The 23,164-nt window shown below is 44.7% G+C and overlaps 1 protein-coding gene across 1 annotated transcript in view; it reads left to right on the forward strand.

The window, feature by feature from the left end:
• FREM1 (FRAS1 related extracellular matrix 1) overlaps nucleotides 1–23,164 on the forward strand; it is a 684,067-nt gene that overhangs the window by 160,148 nt on the left and 500,755 nt on the right. Inside the window, exon 6 of the mRNA XM_069238818.1 lies at nucleotides 11,379–11,578. Within this exon, the coding sequence (XP_069094919.1) occupies nucleotides 11,379–11,578 (200 nt within the window). The remainder of the gene's footprint in view (nucleotides 1–11,378; nucleotides 11,579–23,164) is intronic.

The following is a 23,164-nucleotide window of genomic DNA, read 5'->3' on the forward strand; positions in this document are numbered from 1 at the left end:
GCACGTGGGACAGTCTACGCAGGGTCATCCGAAGGTTCATCTCTGTTCCTCTACCTGGCATGAATCTTCATTGGTCTGCATGCACCAGGTGAGTCACATCCCCACCCAGCCACACTGCCAAGGCTTTGGCTAGGATCTTGGTGTCAACTGCTAGCATAGGGAGGAGCCGATGCGAGCCCAGGTCTGTTGGGTCACTGCTAGGTTAGGGAAAATGATAATCTGGGTCTCATGCATAGATGGAGGCAATAAGCCACTGCATTTGGATTCTTAAAGGACTTCTAGCAGGCGGGGTCCCAAAAGTCCAACAAAAGTCTGGTAGTACTCCATCGGTGGTCAGTCTGGCCCTAGGGCCTTACATCTCGCCAGGGAGTGAACCACCTCCTGTAGCTCCTCTACCCAGACCTCTTCTTCTAGGCCCTGCAGCTGAACCTCCATGAGGAGATGGAGCTCCAGGAACCACTAAGAATCCTCCACGTCACCCCAACTGCCAGCCCAGTAAACAGTCACCAGGTCGTCGCACAGGAGCGAGTTGATGCCCGCTTGTGTGTTGGTCAGTGAACCATCATCTTGCTTCACTGAGAGAATCAGCGGAGGTGGGTGCTCTCTTTTCAGGACTCATGCCAGCATTCTCTTGAATTTGTCGCCCTCACTATGCAGGCACTGTCAATAATCTTGGTGGATCAAACAGTCCAGTCTGTCCCAGATTTCCCCAATGTGCCTCTGTGTTCTCAAGAAGACCTCCCGGTTCTCACCACCCATGTGCATGTGCCTCTGGAGGCCCGCCAGCACTCTCTCCTCTGCTGTCTGCTCAGTCTCCAAATGGCATCACGCTCTGTTAATGCAGGACACGCATTCCCCATGTGTCATCATCTTCAGGGTCTCCTATTCCAGCCCTCTCTGTGTCGCTGACAACCAATTACTCTCAAAATAGTTAGCAGTCACCTCATGAAGCTCCTTATATAAATCACATCTCCCAGCGCCTCTGTTAGGAGGCACCACAGGGGGACCCTTTGCTGAGCTTCACTCAGTCTCCACTGCAGTGGAACATGGTCCAAGAGGAACCAACACAGTATGTGTACATTCTGTATAGCAGTCACCAGGGTCTCCGTCACCAAAAACCTATCCTGACAGCTATATGTGTCATGAGTGAGTGCGTGGCAAGTGTATTCCCTCAGGTCAGGGTGGGTAGCATGCCAAATATCCATGCAAAGCAGCTGCTCCATCATGCCCCACAGCGCAGTGGTCATGTGCGGTTTTGTGTGGAGACAAAGTGGATGTCGGTTCAGCTGGTCATCTAAAAATCAATTGAAGTCCAGAGAGCAAGGGGATCCTGACATAATGAACAGCTCCCTTTTCAGCCCCATGAAGGAGTCGCCATCATCGACAATCGGGCCATAGACATTCAATAGACACACCTCAACTACATCCAGTAGGCCATAGTACAAGAAGTATTTCCCCTCAGTGTCTGCCATAAATCCCCAAACCTGAAAAGCAATTTGTGGTGCCACCTACATCATGACCCCGCAGGGTCTCCCCACCATCAGGTGCATCTCCTGAAGTAATTCAATGTGTACTCCTTCTCTGCGCTAATATGTCTGCACCCCATAGTGCTTCATGCATGAGTTGAGGCGGCAGACATTCCACAACACTAATTTAACGTGTGTCTTCATCCTGACCTAAATCACCTCACCTACCTTGAGTCCAGGTGAATGTTTGCATTGTTCAGCATCTGACTTTTTCTTTTGCTTTTGTCACCCTAAGTGGGAAGGGTATGGTGCTCAGATTGCCGGATTGCCAGCAGAATGGTATATCTATCCCTGAAATTGAGTATCCTTGCAATCAATGTGCATAGTAGCACTCCCGCCGGGCTGCAGGGTCAAGGCACAAAGGGCTTGCGCAATCACGTACAAGGGGGACAGCTTGGCAGAAGGGAAGATCTCCATAATCCAGTGTTCCAGAAAACTTTCTGGGGCCTGCCCCTTCACCCCCTCCTGAAAGTGAACAAATCTAAGGTTGCAGTGCCAGGAGTGACCCTCTGCGCCTTCAGCCCTGTGCTCCAGGTCAGCTGACTTAGCTGAAAGATCAGTCAGGGTAGTCTTCAGAGTGGCCACCTCCTCCTGAAATTGGCCACATCTTGCTCCATAGCTAATGACTTCTTGGCCACTGTGCACTGGTCCTCACGCAACAGGCCATTGTCCAAGGATACAGTGTCTTTCTTTGCCTGTACTGCAGCACTGGATGCTTCAATTGCGGCCAGGATTTGAGCACCTGTATGACCCCGCAGCTCCTCTCCGTCCTCGGTGGGATTCTCCTGGGGGGTTACCTTTGCGCACCGGCCTTGGAGGTCGCAAGTTGTTCAGTCTTGGTTTTTTGCACCTCTCTCTCTGGTCTGTCCACCCCCATCTCGTCATTGCCCACTGTGCTACTCACTTTGTCAAATGTAGGGCCACTCTGTGATCCACCAGTGATTGTCCTCACAGGCACGAAGCATGACTACAGGAGGGGTGGAGAGTAGCTGTCAAATTTGGGCTGGCTGCAGCATCCACAGCCAGTGTGTGGCAGTAATCCCCTTAGGGCATTGTGTCTACAGTTCCCCCGTACCTGGCCTCCTCTGCAGATCGAGCAGCGAAGTTCATATGGGAGTTGGGGGGGGGGGGAGGATGAACCTTTTCACGCAGGCCGGAGGTCAGAGGAGCACAGCACAGTTACCGCCAGTCCCTGCTCTGGTACAAGGAGCGGCCTCTGCACTCTACCCCAGGGCTGTGAGGGGTCTCAAGCAATTCAGCTTCCTGACGCAGGGTCTGATTCTTAAATCCCGGCTCCGCTCGCCACGCTTCAATCGTGGCCTCCACTGTAGTCTTTATCAGTCCCTCGGGGGGAGTGGCGTCCCTGGCCACAAACTCCTACGCAGTTGCCTTGAGGCAGTAGCCCCGGGGCAGAAGCCCAGATGGAAGGCTGTCTCAGCTTTGCATGGCAGGAGCGGGCAGCTGAAATCTGTCTCCCGCTCCAAGAAAGGATCAGAGGCAGCCCCCACGTTCTCTCCAGATGAGCGCATAGCATCATGCAGGTCCCCTGGCCTCTCACCACTGCTGTCGTCACGGGGGTAAGGGTGAGGTCTCCACTCCACATAAGTTAGCCCACCGTCACCCTGCTTCAGCTGCCCTCAACAATCAGGCTCGCCACTGGTGCAGGGAGGGTCACCCTCCTTGTCAGATCTCACCCTCTCTCCAAATCTCCACCGCCCCATTCATTCTTGCTTATTTAATGCACACAGCGCCCAGCCCTAACCTGAATCTATTGCTCCAGCCCCAACCTGAATTTATTGGCCCAGCCCCACAGCCTAGTTGGGCATTAGCTAAGAAATGCAGTTTCAACCACGGGGCTGGCTTCAGACCCCACCGCAGAAAGGACACATTTTCTTTCAACTGCTTGGCAGGCCTATGCAAAATGGCAGGGCAGTCACTGATGAGCAGCTTTATCCTTCACCCAACAAGGCCCCTCCTGGCCTGCCCCACCCATAAATGTGCACAAGTGGCTGCTGCTAGTGCACATGACCTGCATAATGTAGCCCTTTCACCACCAGTGCACCATTGCTTTTAAGCTAGAGATATTATTTTAATTCTAACCTGAATATACTGTGCCCTTTCCTGACAGATATGACTGGGATCAATGAGCCGGGACAAGAGTCGCAAGCTAAGTGGCAGGGGTTGCAATTGGTTGTGACCCGTGAAGGCCCCTATTTGACGCCTATTGCAGACAAATAGGGAAGTTATATAGAGGGTATCAGGCTGAGCGCATGATATTCAAGTGGAGTGGTAGCAACAGAATAAAGGCTTGGATCCTACATGGTGCAGACAGGTCTTGGAAGTTGTGAAGCAGTAGAGAGCTTCGATTTAGAGGCAGGACATGTGCTACATTAAGGCAATGCTAAGCAATCACCACCAACAAAGTAGTGTCAGTTTGCATTTGGAGGCATATAATGAGGCCTCAGAACCCAAAAGCAGGTCAATATGATGTTACTGCCTTGGGCATCAAGAATCATTGCACCAGCCACGATCGGAGGGCAGCAATTAAAGAATGTGGAAATAACATCTTTTTGAAAACCAGAGGAAATCCATACTGAGACATGAAGCATACACACTATTTCTTCAGGTGCTGTTTGCTCTTGTGAGTTTTCTCTGCTACTTTTTCCTCTGTTATCATTGCCTTGTTATGGTATGACTATGCCTATTTTAACTCATTGATTCTTTTACCTTATGATGTATCTTTTTTCCTTTGTTTTGAAAATTATTGATAATTTTTTTTAAAATTCTCAAGTTTGGTGTGACTATGGCATTGATCAACAATTTGCACCTGTAAGCTTGTAAATGGGTGTGAAGCTTTCATATTTTGCATATGCTGCAACAACACTCAGTGGCCATCATGATGATGTACGAGGACATTAATTTGACTGACAAAGTGGACTAGTCCATTACAGGTTGACTGAATAGCTGACTGAATGGTTGTGGTTGTGTCAAATGCAATGCTGTTGCGCACAATATAAATGCAGTAATGCAGGTGATATTTATTATTTCTGTTTTCCCGAAGAGGGATTATTAGACAGTGTATGGCCATTATGGGGGCTGGGTTGAGAATCACCAATTGATTTTTGACTGAAAGGAGAGGACGAGAGAAAAATAAAAAAATAAGTTATTTGTTAAATAGGTGGCAGGAGAAGCCAAATGGAGAGATAATGTCACTAGGGGAAGTGGTGTGAAGTGACATATATGCAGCCAAAGCATATATCCTGGGAAACATTTCTAAGAAGATGAGTAGGCTTTGAAGACTAAAAACACCATGAAATGAGTAGGAATAACTGATAGGATGAAAGACACCGTATACAAGGGCGCAGTCAAGATTACCTATGTCATTTAGTGATCTCAAGTTTGAGATGGGGTTGGGCATTTTTGGTTATTCACATTAGTTTTCTGTGAAGATAGACTATTCTTGGAAGTGATACTCCATAATTCACAGATGTGTTTTAACTGTGTTGAAGTTGGATACAGTGACAGGCACATTGGTGGCCTGTTCAGCGACAGACACCACACACAGTTATCTCAGCGAGGATTTATTCAGGAATTTAAAAAGCAGATAACATAATTAATTGTTTTAAACCTTTATTACAGAAAGGACTTTGCATCTATGATAAGAGTCATAAAGCTGCTCCAACCTTGTTCTAGTGTAAACTCTACTCTACATATAGATCCACATATAATCTGGGTATAGGTAGGGATCCGCCTTCTCTCTCATTCCACACTCTGGAGGATATTATTATCGTACATTTAGAGGAGCGCCTAAGTTGGGGTCAGCTCCCTTCCTGGATCCCTTAGTAGCTAAGTGGTTTTTTTTGGTGGAAGCCTAGCAGAAATGACAAGTTACTGTACTCCTGTGGACAAGTCTCATTGTCACCTTGGCCCTGTGTCTGCTTTATTTCCCCACATTTGCCACAGTGCTGTGGCTCCAATTTCGGTATTTCCCTTAGATGCCTTCTTTTTTACTGTTGGAGTGCTCAGTAAGAATCTCTAGTACACTTCTAATGTCTCACCCTTGCTGTGTGGGCTGACTGCCTTTTATTCAGAAAAACATGTATGTGCTTCTATCAGGTGCAGCTTGTTTAGCAGTTAATTACTAGTCCTCTTGCTATTTGTTGCACAGTCAGACTTCTCCTTGATTAAAGTAGGATCTCCAGCTCCTTTCTTTACATTAGGTTAAAGTTTTCTTCTACCATCAGATCAGTATATTGACAACAGGTTTGCAATAACCTTATGCGCTGCACAAGATCTTACAGATGCAATGTTCTTTCCCAACTGTCCAGAATGACACATGCCTGAATATGAAAGCCAGTGGTGGAAACATGGAAAGGGAAATGGGATAAGAGAGAAAACAGAGACACACGACTCCACCCTTGGCCTCTTTACTTCTGTGGCCAAGGAGTGCTGTAGGTTGGAATGGTCTTCTACAAAACAAAATAATATCTTAAGTGACTTCTCACTGGAATACAAAATGTAACTATTATTGAGGGTAGATATACCTTAGCAACATCTTGTAAAACCAACTATCTGTGTTTTGATAGGTAAACAGGAATTCCTGAAAACCAAACACAACAGAACATAAATATCTTGCAAAATACACCTACAAGCGCGCATCTCTCTATCTTTAGAAAATCTAGTGAGCTGTGTCCCTATACGTCTTTTTGTGAAAGATGAGAATAGTTTTTATTAGACTTCTGTAGAACTGATACATAAAGAGCACCATTAACATACTTTTGTTCCCTACTCTTAGCAACATATTCACACTAACTGAAATCTGATACCTTGCATTCAGTGTGTATTATTATTATACATACATTTGTAATGTCCTTTTCAGAATCAGTCCCATTCCTCTTTGATGAACATATAATCCCAGTATTTAAGTGTACAGAGATTTCACCCAGACTTTAATGTTCAAAATAAACATGGAAGAAATATTCAAAATTCGTGTTTAATCACACATGACTTAAGGATACTTCTTTGTAACCCAAAATGTACTTAGTACAATCCTCTCAAAAGCAAGAGATCTTGCCACCTGAAATCTAACATTCAAATAGTGAGGTCTTGGCTTCATCAACATTGTAACTTGACGGCCTAGCAATTATGCTGTCTACCACGAGGAAAGTTGTAGCTTATGATCAATGATATTTCTCATCAATATAAAAAAAATGAGAGAGTTTGTAGCACACTGGGAAACATAGTTCACTGACAGTGCTCTGCCATGCAATGCTTTCTCTATGCACTTGCATCCTGAATCCAATCAACACCTGCACTCTTTAATGGTACCAGCCTTTCCTTCCCTGAAGGGCACTCAGCGTGTGTTACTTTCAGGCACTGCTTCCTTAGGCTGAGACTAGACATAACAGAAAGTTGTAGTTCCAGTCCCACCACATACATTTCATTAAGTGTGGATCTGGAGTTCTAATTGGGGAGGTATACATTGACAATCAAAAGCTTATTGCCATCTTGATCTAAGAGAGACATTAGCCTTTCTCCTACCGTATCACACAGCTCCTTTCTTAAATAATCCAACACTTAACTAAGCATCACAACAGTGCAAGTCTCCTTTACAGGTCTTTTTGTAGGGATTTGTGCTACATCCCCCTACTACTAAAGAAACCTACACTAAACCCTGCAGATGTCGCCAACTACCATCCCATTTCCCACCCTCTATTAATTGGCAAGTTCATCAAAAAAGCAGTCCAAGTTTGACATCAATGCTGACCATCTTCTGCACAGCTCTCAGTCTGGCTTCCGATCATGCTGCTTCACAGAGACATTACACATTGTATACCATACTCTCTTGACCACAGATGACTATGACCCCTGCCTCCTGAAATCGCTGGAGCTTTCCGTTACCTTCAACATTGTTGACCATCCTAAACTCATATGCACCCTTGAGTTGTAAATGACCAGCAAAGTCCTTGACTGGGTTTCCTCGTACCATACCGATCAACATTGATTTGTTTAAATGGACACCTCCAGGTCACAAAAGATCCCTAATACATGAGAAGTCCCCCAGGATTCCATACTGTCTCCTGCCATATTCAGCCTTTAGCTACTTGGTGCTTTGCTCACAGATAACAGCATCAAGATTCACCAATATGTCAATGATGCACAACGCTATTGGAAAGTCTCCTCCGCTTCACACATCCAATGTCTCAAACACTGCTTGAACATCATCCAGACCTGGATGTCCAGCGCCTGCCTGATGCTCAACCCCAACCAAGACATAATTCCTGCTACTTACCAAGTGCAACAGACAATGCAGCACAAACCTGGCTCAATGACATGAACTTTGGCTTCGAACCCCAACTGTCAACTAATACAAAATCACTTGGATTCACCCTGGACAGCAGGCTCTCTCTCAAGTAACAACTCTTTTCATATGAACATAAAACCCTTTCTTCTAGAAAGCAACTTCCGAACTGCTGTTCAAGCTCATGAACTCAAATGTCTCCCTACTCCATGGCCTCCCAGACTCCATACTGGCACCTCTTAGAGGCATCCTACATGCCACAGCTCTTCTCATTAAGAGCATGAAGAAATATGATCACATCACCCCCACCCTGATGGAAAACTGTTGGCTTCACCTGCCAGTCCACACCATCTTTAAAACTAGCCGCATAATTTATAAAGCCATCACAACTAGTAGCTGCATTTATCTTACAGGCAAGCTTATCATCTATGGTGGTTTTTGGTACACCCACAGCCAGGACACCATCAGACTGCAGACAAAGAAGTATAAAAAATAAAAAAAATAAGATAACAGGCCTTTTCCATCTATGCACCCAGGATCTGGAACAACTTCCCAGTTTCCATCAGGGCTGATTTAGGAAAGAGTTGAAGACCCGCCTCATTAAAGAGCTCTACATCACAATGCTTTAACCGGCCACAACTCAGCTTCCCCTCTTATTACCAGCTGACTTTAAGCATGCATTTGACCATGTACAACACTCCAGTGCCTTTTGGATAGGTTTGTGCTACAGAAATACTATGTACATACATACATGTATGCATGGAATTTAATTTGTCCCAGGGATGGTGCAAGGATATTCAGGACTCAAGCCAAAAAAGTATTGTCCCTTTGGAGTTCAATACTGAATTTGATTTCGGCCTTTTCTTGTGATTTTGCACTTCTCAGAGAGGATGCATTGTTTCCTTGCCTTATGACGGTGCCGACCCTGGATTTTAGGTCTGGGTTCACAATGCAGCTATTTGCAATATCTCTTGCTTACAATATATGTAGGGTTGGATTTAGGTCAGCGCCCTTCAATTTTAGGCTTATTTAGATCAGTCTTTTCATCCGTTGCATGGGGCATTGTCAGTCACTTCATAGGTAAGCTTAGAGGATTATTACTCTCTGATGGTCTGGATGCTTGGTGTATCATTCCATGGGGCAGATCGATGCCGATGCACCACATTCCTTGCAACCCCTATCGCCACCTAGTGACACCATAGTTGCGGTGTATTCATAATAAGGCACACCATGATGGTTGTTAGCATAATATCGTCAAAATTTTTTACGCTATTGTGGCTCTTTGCTGAACTTGCGTCAAAATGTTGGCACTAGTGCAGCAACGCACAGGGAGGCCCATAGTTAACTATGGGTGCCTCATTTTAACACCTGCCTTGGGCAGGCGTTAAAAATGATGGAAAAAATGGTGCAGTGAAATCTTGTAAATTTCACTGTGCCTTTTTTTCAGACCTCCCTGCATCAGAACGCCCCCCTTGCATACATTATGCCTGATGCAGGCATAATGTGGCACAAGGGGTCACAAAGTGGTGCAATGCAAGCTTTGCACTACTTTGTAAATCTGGAGCAGGGAGAAGGTCACCTTAGCTTCAAACAAAATGGCGGTAGGGATATGCAAGGTGGCGCAAGGGGCTTGTAAATCTGCCCCCATGCCCGATAAAGTGCTTGCTTTGCAATGCATAGGGGACTATTTTAGATCTAATAAAAACAAACAACAATCACTCTTTTGTCACATTCAATTATTTGTATAATTCATGTATTATATACAGAAACCTATCTTTTTCTACTGCAGCTGCCATTTATCTGCTTTTGTCATGGACATGGTGCCATCCTGACACTATCACGACCTGATAATAGCTTTTTGATTATCACGATGAAGGGAAGTCTTAAGGTCACACCATCCCAGTGTGATAAGCAAGAAGCAAGCTGGAATGTGTATACAAGACTTACACATGTTAATATGTGGGCAGTTGATCAAAACCATCATTACAACAACTGCTAATAACAGAAGTACCACACCCCCTCCAGTACAATAGTACCATAACTACAACCAATGCCATAACACCACCAATATCATAACCAACACCACCATCACCACCACTAGTATCTTTACCAACAATATTACCCCAATAACACCACCACCAACAACAATGCAACAAACACCACTAATACATTAGCACACTACCAATACCACCACAATAGCAGTACCACCAATATCATACTACCACCAGTACTGTTACCAGCACAGATGTCAACGCATGTACCAGCACCCCAATGCTGTCAGCACCAGTGCCACCACTACTGTCATCAATAAAGCCACCACCAATATCACCACCAAAACCACCACCATAACTACCAACAATACCACACATCACCATTATCACAACCACTACCAATATCATCTGTGCCACCATTGCTGCGCACCATCAGTACCACCAGTAATAACACTAGTATTATCAATAATCCAACGAATCCCAAAACCAGTACCTTCACAAACACCACTATTTCTAATGCCTCAGAAATACTACTATCACCAGCACCACGCTACCAATTCCATCAGCAACAAAGCCACCACCAGTACCACTAGTACCACCACAAAAACACAATCAAAATAATATCACCAGTATTTATACCAACAGTACCAGTAGCTTCAATACCACCATCACAAATACCACTACTAGCAACACCATGCTGCCACCCCTACGAATACCAGCAATACCACGATCACCACCACAATGCAAATTCGACCACCATTATCACCACTGATATCATACAATCAACACCACTACCACCACAAATACCACCACCCTTAGTACCTAACATTGATAAAGCCAGGTGATAAGACTTTAATATTCTGTTGCATGGAAAAATAAATTTTGTGTGCATATGTTTGCATGCTTTGTCAAATTAAGCCCAGATCCGTTGGCCTTGTACATGTTTGTTCCAGATTGCAAACCTTTTACAGGTTGCACCCTAACATTTCTAAATTACTAAAAAGGTTTGGGGTTTTACCACATGGTCATCTTTATCATTCTTCTCATAGACGAGGAGCACATCTTGAAGAAAACACCTATTTCCCCTCGAGAAACATAGACCCAGATTTAAGAGGACCTAATGCCTACTTGTGCATCATTAGCGTCATTTTTTTCACTCTAATGTGGCCCAAGGAGGCTAAGATCATCACGCCAGATTTACAAAGTGGCGCATTATGTCACTTTGTAACCCCATGCGCTACATCATGCCTGAACTAGGCATAATGTTTGCAATGGGGGCAGTTTTGGCATTAATCCCACACAGTACATCAATAGTGTCATTCAAAGCTTTTAATCTAGATGGCGTCTTTTGGTTACAGATGTGCATTTAGATGGAATTGGCAATTTTTTAACTTTTTCTCTGATTAACAAAACGTACATTTAATGTGGATAAACTTCTGTACATGAAAGTAATTTGTATTCTGAATGGAACTCTTTGAGAGTAGTGAGTCTGAGATGTGCTTGCTTAACTCGTATTAGTTTATTGTTGTTTTCAGTGTGAACATGTCTGTTGAATTGCAGAGCACAGGACCAATGGAAAGTGCAAAAAAGGATATTGTTCCACCGGTCTGAGGAAGATCCAGACTTCTCTTAAGGTCAGCTGTGAAGAGTTTCTGCTCAACGGATTCCGATATGAGCACCTTGACCCTCCCTCACCTGACACTGATTACATTTCCATCAGGCTGGACCTTATTGACATCAGGAGCAAGACAATACACAAGGTAATACTGCACACATTTCTATTACACCATGCATACGTAGCCGCAGCTCCTAATCACACCTGAATGAAAGAGAGATAACACATGAAGTATTTACTGAATTAATCAATCTAATTTGTAAATGTGCAACATCCGTTAGCGCTAATTTCAGGAAACATATGAAGTAAAAAAACATACCTTTCAATCTTTAATCCAGATCATGATGTAAATGCATACGAGTTGCGGAGTACTTAGAAGTGTATTTATAGTGAGCCACTACTCAATGTGCTATACATTTTAGGTGTTGCTTTTACCCAACTTGATGTACTTGTTTTTAAAAACCTAATGAGATTCTGGGCCAGACTGATAGCCAAAAGCATCCCTGGCAAATTTGTTTGGACCAACCCCTTTACTGAATAGACATGGAGCGAAGGGAAGCATGAGACCTCTGCGACTGCATGGCCGCTTTGAGTGGTTTTTCACCCCTTTTTTTATTTATAATTGGGGAAAAGTGTACATTTTGGAACACATTATTTCTTATATACTACTATTTTTTATTTCACTCTGCCCACTGATTCTTTCTCTCAATTCCTCACGTTCTGTAATCTATAACATTGGGCTAGATGTATGGTCTTTTATTTTGCGACTCACAATTTGCCAACTGTTTGGGAGTTGCAAATGGCAAGTACACTGTTTGCGATTCCCAATGGGGTCGCAAGTTACCTAGCCTCATCAATATTCATGAGGTAGGTCATAATTTGCGACCCCATTGGGAATGGACACACTCACAGGGATGGTGACCTGTTGGGGACAGCAGACCACCATGTCTGTGACTGTTTTCTAAATAAAGCAGATTTTTTTTTAAATGCAGGCCGTTTTCCTTAGAGAAAAATGGGATGCATTTCAGACAAAAACATGAACAGTTTTCTTTTCATTTTTTCAGAGTAGGCAGTGGTATGTGGGACGGACCACTGCCTGCTCTGAAAAAATATTTTCGCTTCCATTTACAAAGGGGAAGGTGTCCCATGGGGATCCCTTCCCGTTTGCAAATGGGTTAACGCCAGTTTGAAATTGGTGTTAACTGCTATTGTTTGGCGACTGCAGTTGCGATCACAAAACAATCAGACATGCCACTGCGACTCGCAATTAGCAAGGGGTGCCCTTGAAATGACCCTTCTTAATTGCGAGTCACAATCCCTATTTTGTGAGTCAGTATTTGCATGCAGGCTCTCAAAATAGGGATGGTACATTAGGAAAGGCCATTTTGCAGTTGAAAAAGGCCAAAATCGCCATTTACGACTGCAAAATCACGTCGTACATAGGGCACATATATATATATATAGTTTATTCGGTCCGAAATTAGACCATTAAAAACGTAAAAATGAACCATACATACAGAGAAAAAATAAAGATCATAAGCATCACGAAAAGAGGGAAACAATAACAGTTATTACACTGCTTGTCCAACGGACCAAATGTTAAATAAAACTCCTCAATTGGTACCTACTAGCTTGTTGGATGCCATTTTACCAAGGCAGTTTAAAAGAGGAACAGATAGCATACCAAATCTTTTCTGGTGTTACCTGTAAAACTATTCTGGAGCAAGTTATACTTAAAAAATGGTTCATAATACTTCGTAGAATACTTCGTGTTTACAGTAATTAAAAACCAGACATTTAAAATGGTGCCATAGAGTTAACCTCATGTATTAAGTAAATTGTTCAGGGGAATTAGATCTTACCATTTGCAAAGTGCTATGTGCTAAGATACTGTGAATCGATTTAAAACAGATAGTATACCAAATATTTTCTAATGATACCTATAAAAACTATTCTAGAGCAAGTTATACATGAAAATGGATCATAAAACTTCGTAAAATACTTTGTGCTTGTGAAAATTTGAATCCAAACAGTTAAAAGGGTACCATAAAGTTAGCCTCATGTCTTGAGTAAATTGTTCGGGGGAATTAAATCTTACCATTTGCAAGGTGCTATGTGCTAAGATACTATGATTCGATTTAAATAAGAAAACCCAGTAAAAAACACAGACAAGGATAAAATCTAATATCATAAATAAATCAACACAGATAATTATAGTAAAAATCCCTAGCTGTCAGAAAATCCTCGTCCACTAACTGCTGGACCTCTCTTCAGCCAGTAGACTAGGGTCTAAAATAGTCCTGCTACGAATTGTCCATGCTGCTGACAGAAATTTAGAAACAGAGCTTACTATCAACGTGGAAGTATCGTATTTACATAGTCTGTAGGCACTGATTCGGTTTTGTAATACCAATACCTTGCACAAGGGAATAATCCACTTTACTCTAGGGCATTTATACAAGGGGCAAAAAAATAGGACATGCTCCGGAGTTTCCTTGCAAGAATGACAGTTTATGCATTTATCAGACCTAGGACTATTGGTCGGCCAACGGGCCGTAAAGCTGTTAACTGCTAATGTTCCGTATCTGAACTGAAGGAATAAGGCTCGGACACGTGCTGGTATGGGGAGGTCCAGGAAGTTTTCGGACTGGGGTTCGTGCTTGACCAGCAGAAACTCTGCTGTCAGCCGACCTGGCCCATTACAATGAAAGGACTCCTCGTAGATTTTCCCCTAGTATCGTTCTTTAATCAGCAATCTGGCGTTAGCAGGAATCATGTCAGTATTTTCCCAATAGTGGGGAAAGCCCAGCTTAACCCAGGCTGATTTCATCTCCCTCAACCAGCAAACTTTTTCCCATCCCTGAAAAGGTGGTATAAGGTCTTTGATTGCTGTCCTAAAGGGCTCGAGTTCTTCCGTTTTCCATAGTCGAACCCAGAATAGAAGTGGCCTTAAGCGTGCTGTATCTTTGATGCTATTTATACCCAGGTCTAACCTTAGGGGAAGCATCGGCGTGCCCTTCCCATTCCCTAGCCTTGATATGTGTCTGAAGAAATTGTTTTCTTTAGTTTGGAGGGTGTCCAGTTGTCTTTATGAACCCCAGAGTTCCGCTCCGTATAGGGCGGCAGCACAGATTTGGACTTTGTAGATTTCGGAAATAGGGATCAGAGGGGGGCTTACTGCAGTATTAGACTTTCGTTCTAGCACTCCACTTCTTTGGCTGATAATGAGTGCCCCTTTCCTTATGGCTGCATCCAGGCTGCCCTTATCTGATAATCTAATGCCCAGGTAATCGTACTCCGTTACCCTTTCCAAAAGGACTGAATCCATCATTATATTTGTTTTTAACTTCTTTTTCGGGGCACTATATATCATAAGTTTTGTTTTCTTAGCATTGATATCCAGCCCGTAATCTCTGCAAAATACACAGAACTGATTAACCAGATTTTGGATTCCCATGGGTGTTTTGGCCAGCAAGATAGTGTCATCCGCATAAAGCAGGCATGGCACTTTATTCCCGGCCAATTTAGGGGAGTCATTGGTGCAGTTTGCTAAATAGTTAATGCAATTGTTTATATATAGGAGGAAAAGGGTAGGGGCTAGGACACAGCCCTGTCTGACTCCTCTTTAAATGGCAACTGGATCTGTTAAATCACCATCCTTACCACTCCTAATTCATGCATAAGTGTTCTCGTGTAGTCGGGCCATAAGTTTCAAGAGACCATTTGGGATACCCATGTTGGCTAATGTCAACCATAGCTGGTTCCTGGGGACCAGATCAAATGCGGCTCTAAGGTCAATGAAGACCACAAACAGGTTACCCCCTCCTGCTTCCACAGTCTTCCATTTGATTGTTAGGAATCTTAAGACTTGATCTATGGTACTGACTGCTGGCCTAAACCCTGCTTGCAAATTGGAAATGGCATTGGTTTCTAGAATCCATTCTTCAAGATGAAACAAGACTTGCTTTGCAAAAACTTTTTGAAAATTATCAAGTAAGGAGATAGGACGGTAGTTGGCAGGGTCAGAGGGGCTGTCTTTCTTGAAGATGGGAACTATCTCCGCTCCCTTCCAGGAGCTCGGGACAGGCGCTCCTGCATCTACTGCATTAGAGACCAAGTTCAGGTATGGGGCCCATATATCTGGACTTGTCTTGTACAGGTCACCTGGGATTTTATCAAGGCCGGGGGCCTTTCCCCATTTCAGTGAGGCAATCGCAGCCTTGGTTTCTGCCAGGGTGAATTTGATTGGGAAGGTCTCAGAGGTCATAATATGGTTCAATTCCCTGGCAGTAACACCTGTATTCCCTGAATATAATCGACCAAAGTGATCTGTCCACTCTACAGGGAGTATTGAGGCACCAGGCAAACGATTAGGTTCTTCACTGGCATCTGCCACCAGTTTCCAGAATTTCGAGGTATCATTAGCTTTTGCAGACTCCAGAAGAGAAGCCCATCTGAGTTCATCCCATCTCCTGCGGGCTCTACTTAGTTCCTGTTTGTAGTCTTTCCTTGCTTGCCTTATATGATCTGTCTGGCCCCCCTCCTAGAGCTCTCAATAGTTTGTGCTGTGCTTCCCTGCATGCAGCACTAAACCACCTTGCATTACACTTCTTTTTTTCTTTGCTGGCAATCTCTTTGGTGAAAAGATATTTTAAAGAATTAAATAGTTGTGTATGGGCTGCTATGAGCCCTTCGCCATCTTCTAAAAGCAGGGGCATACGCTCCATATGGTCAGCCAACTGGCTATACACGGATATCATAGTACCTGTGTCAGTGCTCACAAATTCCCATTTGACATTTCGTCTATTGTTTGTCAGTGCGAGCTGCTGCTCATGAATCTTGGGGCAAGGGGCTTCAAGTAGAGGGAATAAACTCCTAACCGATAAAATCAGTGGCTCATGATCACTTTCCTCATGTTCTACAATCTTCATGTCAGCCATGTGACCCCACAACCGAATATCAAGCAAAATATAATCTATCTGGCTCTTCTGGGTTCCACGCCTAAAAGTAGGATGAAGGTCAAAGTCCGAGCGGGAACGAAGGTTAAAGGCCCGAAGACCATGTGCCAGTGTGATGTCCACAACTTGATGTGTTAATCTGTTCATTCTCGGTCTTTTGCTTGACACCAGTTGGGGGATACCCCAATAAGCATCCTCTTCTTTATATAGTTCCTGGACCAACAAATAGGGCTCGAAGGTAACATTAAAATCCCCTGCGATAAGAATAAAATGGGAGAAGGTTTTACAGGAAAGAAAACTATCCAAAATAGTCAAAGCGTCTGACTCATATTTGCTACCCAGGCTCCTGTTATAGATGTTAATTATTAGAAGCGGTTTCTCCTTAAGGGATGGTATTGATAAACCCATCAGATCGGGACAGCCCATATCTAGTGTTTGAACCCGGCATTTGAGGGAGCAGCTAAGCCATATGAGCAGCCCGCCTGAGGGCCTCCCGGAGTTCGCCTTACTTGCTGGAATCCAATAGCTTTTGAAGCCAATTCTATGTTTGGGCTCCAATGCCCACGTTTCTTGAAAAAGGCTTATTTTGTGTTCATCTATAAATTTGCCCCATTCAGGGATACTCATTTTATTCTCCATCCCTGCAATGTTCCAACTAAGAACTGTGTCTAAGCCGTCTATTTTATCTTGGGAGACTTTGGCCGTAGGGTCCCCTCTTGCTAATTAAATGCCATGGGGAGGTTTGATACCCCTTTCAATCATAGCTAAACTAGCCTCAGTTAGATTTTCCACTGCTTTATCACCCACGGTGTTACTCGCCCCATTTGGGTTGGGCCTGGAATAGTCAGTTCGAATGCCCAAACAGGTAGAGTGGACCCGCGGTTACTGGGACCTGTTAAATCCGGGGCTGGGTTGATCTCATGCGCCTTACCCTTCTTACTTGCTCCCCAAGTACAGATCTCCATGCTCTGATCACAGAGGGAAAGAGGGGGACTGTTATTCATCCTAGAGAGTTCTATCTGGGCTGGTGAGAGGATTAGTGTGGAGCCTCTGATGTCTATGGTAAAAATCTGATCAGCCTCAGGACTGCCTAATCCTATTTCTTGTGTTTCAGTAGTTCCGGCTATAGGATAATCTTTGTCCCAATTTCTAGTTCCTTGAGGCTTGGGTGGGCCATGCGCGGGGCTGATTTTTAGTCAATCGATTTCAGATAGAGATGGTGAAAGGGAGCTACGTCCTGATTGGGAGACAAGCTGCATCTGGGAACTAGTAGAACCTCTAGGTGGCATTAGCGCCCCCTTGGTAGCTGGTGAAACTTTATGAGGGTAGAAAGCCTGGAGTCTACACAGAGATACTTCTCCCCCTAGAGGATTAGGTTTGCACACATTCAAAGAGAGCTGTTGAACAAGGGTGGGTGAATCAAAATTGACAACAATACAATCCCCGTGCCGGAGTTCTTAAGTGGACCCACCCAACCCACCATCCTCACCATTAATATTGAGGGTACCATATGGAATGCAAATCTGGCGTTACTATGCAACCAATGAATGACCTTATTTTTCAGTTCTGTGAATGATTTGGAAAAATTGGTTTTGAGTTTGGGGACACTTGTGATAACAAGAACGTATGGGCAGGCTTCCGTGGTAGATTTAAAGTTCTTGGATTGGTTCCTTGGTCCCTATACATCCGATCTGTTGGTGAATAGTTCTGATCAGGAGTATCTTTGTAGGATTTAGTTCCCATATTATTGGAAGAAGCAGCTCCTCCATTCCCCCTCGGAAAGGGAGTGGCAGTCTTAGAACACTTGACTTTTGAGATGTTAGCCAGCCTGACAGTTGGAGCCCTCACTGGTTGATACAAAGGATCAGGGCAGTTCATTGAAGAGTTGTGGTTCATACCCAATGGTAGGGGGAGGCTACTGGCGCTATTGCCTGGTAGGGTCGAGGGGGGAATTCGGCGAGAATACTGCAAGTCCGGTGAGGGAGGGGTGGTCGTCTGCTTGGACTTGATAAAACCTTCTAGTTTCTCCTCGATGGCTTGTAAACGGGTTGTTATAGGGTGTAGCCTTTTGGAAAGCTCATCTTTTATGTGTTTGATTATATAATCAATTGCTGGACGTTCATCGATGGATGCATGAGCTAATATATAGTCCTTGTTCCGAATCGGTGCGCCATGATTGGGGGAGCTCAAGATGCGGGCCCGTTTGTTCCTTAGATTTACCTCACCTCGTTTTCTTTTACCCTTTGTGTTATGCTCTGGCTTGGGTGCAGAGCTATCTAGAAGTGACTGCATAAGTCCTGATGGCTGTGTGGCATTTTCCTGGGTCTCCTCAATAGACTCTTGGGTGATTAGGGGTGAGATAGCCGGGGCAGGCTGTCGGGGCAGGCTGTAAATCGGGTGGATGGAGGAATTGTGTTGGAGTTTGCGGTGGGGATAGGGATTGGCAATTAGCTCCCGTCAGTGGGGGGGCAGTTAGATGGCGCTCCACCATTTCAATTTCCTTTTCTAATGCTCCAACCGCTTTTTGGAGAAATCCATCTAGGGTCTTGTTGTTACCAGCCTTTTCCAGGGGCACCCCCCCTTCCGTCTGCCCATCGTGGCTATTTGGACTCTTTTTGTCCAGCAGGTATTTTGGTCAGCCTATTGCTATAGGCACTTTGCCTCCTCTGTTCCCACCCTGTTTCCACCCCACTGGGGCCTTGTAGGAAAGACTAGAACGTCAGAAAGGTGCAAATACTGCTCACCTATAGCGGAGTGTTATCCTCACGACAACGGTGGGTTGAACCGCTTGCCACCGACCCCAGTGCCAAGAGGAAAGTAGTGTGGCCCAGCCTCCTCCGGTCGCCGACGGGCGCAGGACCGCCATCACCAGAAGGCGCGTCCCGCCAGGAAGCGGGCGCACAAAAGTTTTTAAAGGGGGCTCGTCCCGCCCCTACCGCCGTCACCAGAAGACGCGTCCCGCCAGGAAGCGGGCGCGCAAAAGTTTTGAAAGGGGCTCGTCCTGCCCCTACCGCCGTCACTAGAAGGCACGTCCCGCCAGGAAGCAGGCGCGCAAAGGTTTTGAAAGGGGGCTCGTCCCGCCCCTACCGCCGTCACCAGAAGGCGCGTCCCGCCAGGAAGCGGGCGCGCAAAAGTTTTGAAAGGGGGCTCGTCCCGCCCCTACCGCCGTCACCAGAAGGCGCGTCCCGCCAGGAAGCGGGCACGCAAAAGTTTTGAAAGGGGGCTCGTCCCGCCCCTACCGCCGTCACCAGAAGGCACGTCCCCATAGGGCACATGATTTGCCTGTGTGAGAGGAGTGGTGCTTTCTCTTGTGACATCTTGGCTCACGTGGAGAGCATAGTTCTCACGCACAATGCAGTGAATGCAGGGCTTCACATTTCAAACTGATATTTTTTTTTAATGAAAAATCATGCAGGACAGTCTTTTCACCTGCATGTTACAAAAGCAGCATTTTCCTTGGTGAAGACATGAAAAGTGACCTCGAATTGAAGCTAGGCGGCAATGCCACGCACCAGGCCTCAGAACCTCTTATTAGCTGGGCGCTGCCCTGATTAGCTGCCCAGTTGTCCAGTGCAGTCAGTCTCAGGCAGCTTCATTTGGCTGTGCCAAGGCTTGGCTGCTAAGTTTACTGTGTCCCATCCAAGCCTTTAGTGGGAGCAGCCCCTGTAGTTGAAAATCAACCCCTTGGCCTCCAGCCCACCAGGGAAATGCCCATGCTTGGTACGGCCAGTCCTGCCCTGATTAAAAACGATGAACTGAGTTGCCTCTGTCGGAATTTAACCTATGAATTTCAACATGCTTCTGATCTCTGCAGTAAGCATATTATTGGTTCTGTTGTTTCTTGACAACATTAATTATCTCGGGGTCTTGATACACCAGTAACAGTTTACATGTTATCACCTGCAGGGAAATACCTCAACCTCAATTCCAATAGTGTATTGTTAATTATCAGGGCCCTAGGTAGAGTCCTGGCAAGCTCACAACCCCAAATGTCTGCTTCCTTGATTGATCACCTAGGTAGGGTGACCAGACGGTCCAGATTTCCCAGGACAGTCCTGGATTTTAGAGAAGTGTCCTGACACTTTTCTCAAAACTACTGTAACGTCCCATTTTTCGAGTAATTTCCTGGATATTTTAATAAATCTCCTGGTTTTAAGATGCATTGTGGGTGAGCATGCACACTGGTGTACAAGAGATGTGCGCATGCTCACTTTCCATCACTGCAAAAGCTGCGTCATGACGTCACTTAGGTGATTGTTGTAGCGGGAAGTGAAACCCTTTAAACAGAGACACGTTCTACAATGCAGCGGCAACATAGTTGTGCCAGTCATCAGGAAAGAGCTCATCGGTACCACCAGTGACCAGCACAAATCTGCTCTGCTAACAGGAGTCAGAGATTACCGCCTGCAGGAAGATCCAGCCAGCCACCTGTGTGACCCTGCTCTGCCTATTTACAGAACTCAATGTCAAGCATCTGCCAAAGGCATAGGGGCATGGCTGGAGTGGAACCATCTTGCGTGATCCTTACCAGCCCTAACAACACCAGGACCCAGCAACATCAGCAAGCCAGGACCCAGCATCTGCATCAGAGCTGCTCGAGCCAGGAATCAGATCCTTCAGCAGCCACAACCCTCGAAGCTGCAAGACTGCAAAAGACCCGCAACAGGAGTATTCCGATGCCAATGCAGCATTTTCTCTTTGTGATTTGTGTTATCTTTGGCTTGTGTTTGGACACCCCTCCTAAAAAAAATAATGACAATTTGTTTAAAGTTTAATAGGCACAAGCCAGAGGTGCGAGAAGGGCCATCCTTAGCGCTGGTGGCACCTAATACAGCAGTGTTTGTTGTCCCCCCTGACCACCTCATCGCAAATTCCCTCACTACCACCCTTTAAATACAGACCAATACCCCTCAAGTCTCCCCAATCCCTCTCTCTCAGATTAGTTTAGTGAGCTTTATAGCGCCACTCACACTAGTGCAGGGTGTCAGAGCACTTTACATTGCACACACATTACACTGACAAGCAACCATACATGTGTAAATCAGTGTATAAGAAATGTTACATAAGCCAGAGGACTACAAGGTGCGAGAGTCACGTGTCATCCATACTGGGAAGCAGTATGGTTTGAGTGCTTATTGTGCAAAAGCAAAAGCTCAGAATTTAAAATGTAACACCAGGGTGCAGGGTTTTCTTTAATTATAAAAAATGATTTCTATTCAAATGAACCTTTATTGCAACATTAGAATAATTATTTATATTTCAGTCAACTGTCCTGAATGTAGGGGAGTGCTTTATGGGAACAGTATTGTGCAAACATCAGTACCCAATTTCGACGACTAGTGCATATGTATATTGCCTTATTTAATAAGAACACATACTTGGAGTTTCAAGGCAAGGGTAGTAATCAACTATAGTAAATGTTGAGGAAAAGTCTGTTAAAATGGAACTAAGTTTACTGCCAATAAAAGACCTCTGATTTGTCATCTGTAATTCTTCATATGTGTGGAAGAGGTTGTGATAGTCCCCTTTCTATGTCTATGACACCCGTGAAGTAGTCCTACTTTTATGTCGATGGTTGTTGCAAACTGTAGTCCTACTTCTATGTCCGTGACCTGTCTCGTTTTTTTTTTTTTTAGAATCTGGTCATCCTACACCTGAGCCATTATTTTGTGAATTAGCACAGTATTTTTTGCTTTGAGTTCTCTGATTTTTTGATGTTACTATACTAGGCTTGCTGGGCTGTCATGGTTGAGCAAAGCCTACAGATCATTGTGGAGAACATTGCCAGCTAGAGTGGTGCATTGTGTGGTGAGAAATAGATTTTCCTAATGAGCCAGAGGATGCATTAAGAAAAAAATCAGTGCCAAGAAATACATTTGCACGAGAAAGTCTTGGCTTAAAACTGGCCATATGGAGTTGTTTTTGTTCCAAATTTACATTGACTCTTTGTGCAACTTTTATCTTTTGTAATGACGTTTAAGTGTGGTAGAAAATGTGCTACCAGTCCTACTTCAACAAAGAAAAAAGACCCCCTACTGGTTTAGTAATAAAAAAGACAGTTACCATTTGGTGCAGTAAAAACACAGCACAGCACAGATACCTATAGATTACCCTGCTGCTGTGAATATTTCCTGTGCTAGTGATCAAAATGGCTGCTTTGCGTGACACAGAGAGAAGTGTGTTCTGTCTTGCATAAGACAGGTACTGGACTCAAACCCATCCAGTGCAAAACCTTATGGACAAACAACAATGCCACGGCAGTATCTGTGTTGTGAGCATCAACACACGTACTGCATGGGTTTTTCGATAAATGGAAACATTTTTCTTTGCTAGAGCCTGCTTCAAAGATGTGCTTTTTTAACAAAAAGTACAGCCTGGCTATGTTAGGAAATCAGAGTTTACATTAAAAACTATGGACCTGATTTCAGAAAAGTGGTGCTGCACCCAGGGTAGTGCCACTTTTCTTGCGGCCCTTAGTGTACCCCTCACGCCACCATGTGTGCGCCGTACCTAAGATGCGGCGCACCATGGCAGTAGTTAGGGGAACTAGCGCCAACTTTTTTGGCACTAGTTCGGAGCTTTGGAGGATTAGTGTCAACAATTTTGATGCTAATCCTGCAAAGCACATCGATGCCCATTGTAAACAATGGTGTGCCTCCTTTTAAAGCCCGCTCTGAGGAGGTGTTAAAAATGCCAAAAGAATGAGATTTCATTGTGCCATTTTTTTGGGCCCCCGACAAGGGGGAATGCCCCCTTTACATTCATTATGCCTG

Source organism: Pleurodeles waltl, chromosome 1_2, assembly GCF_031143425.1.
Source record: "Pleurodeles waltl isolate 20211129_DDA chromosome 1_2, aPleWal1.hap1.20221129, whole genome shotgun sequence".
Lineage (NCBI taxonomy): Eukaryota > Metazoa > Chordata > Amphibia > Caudata > Salamandridae > Pleurodeles > Pleurodeles waltl.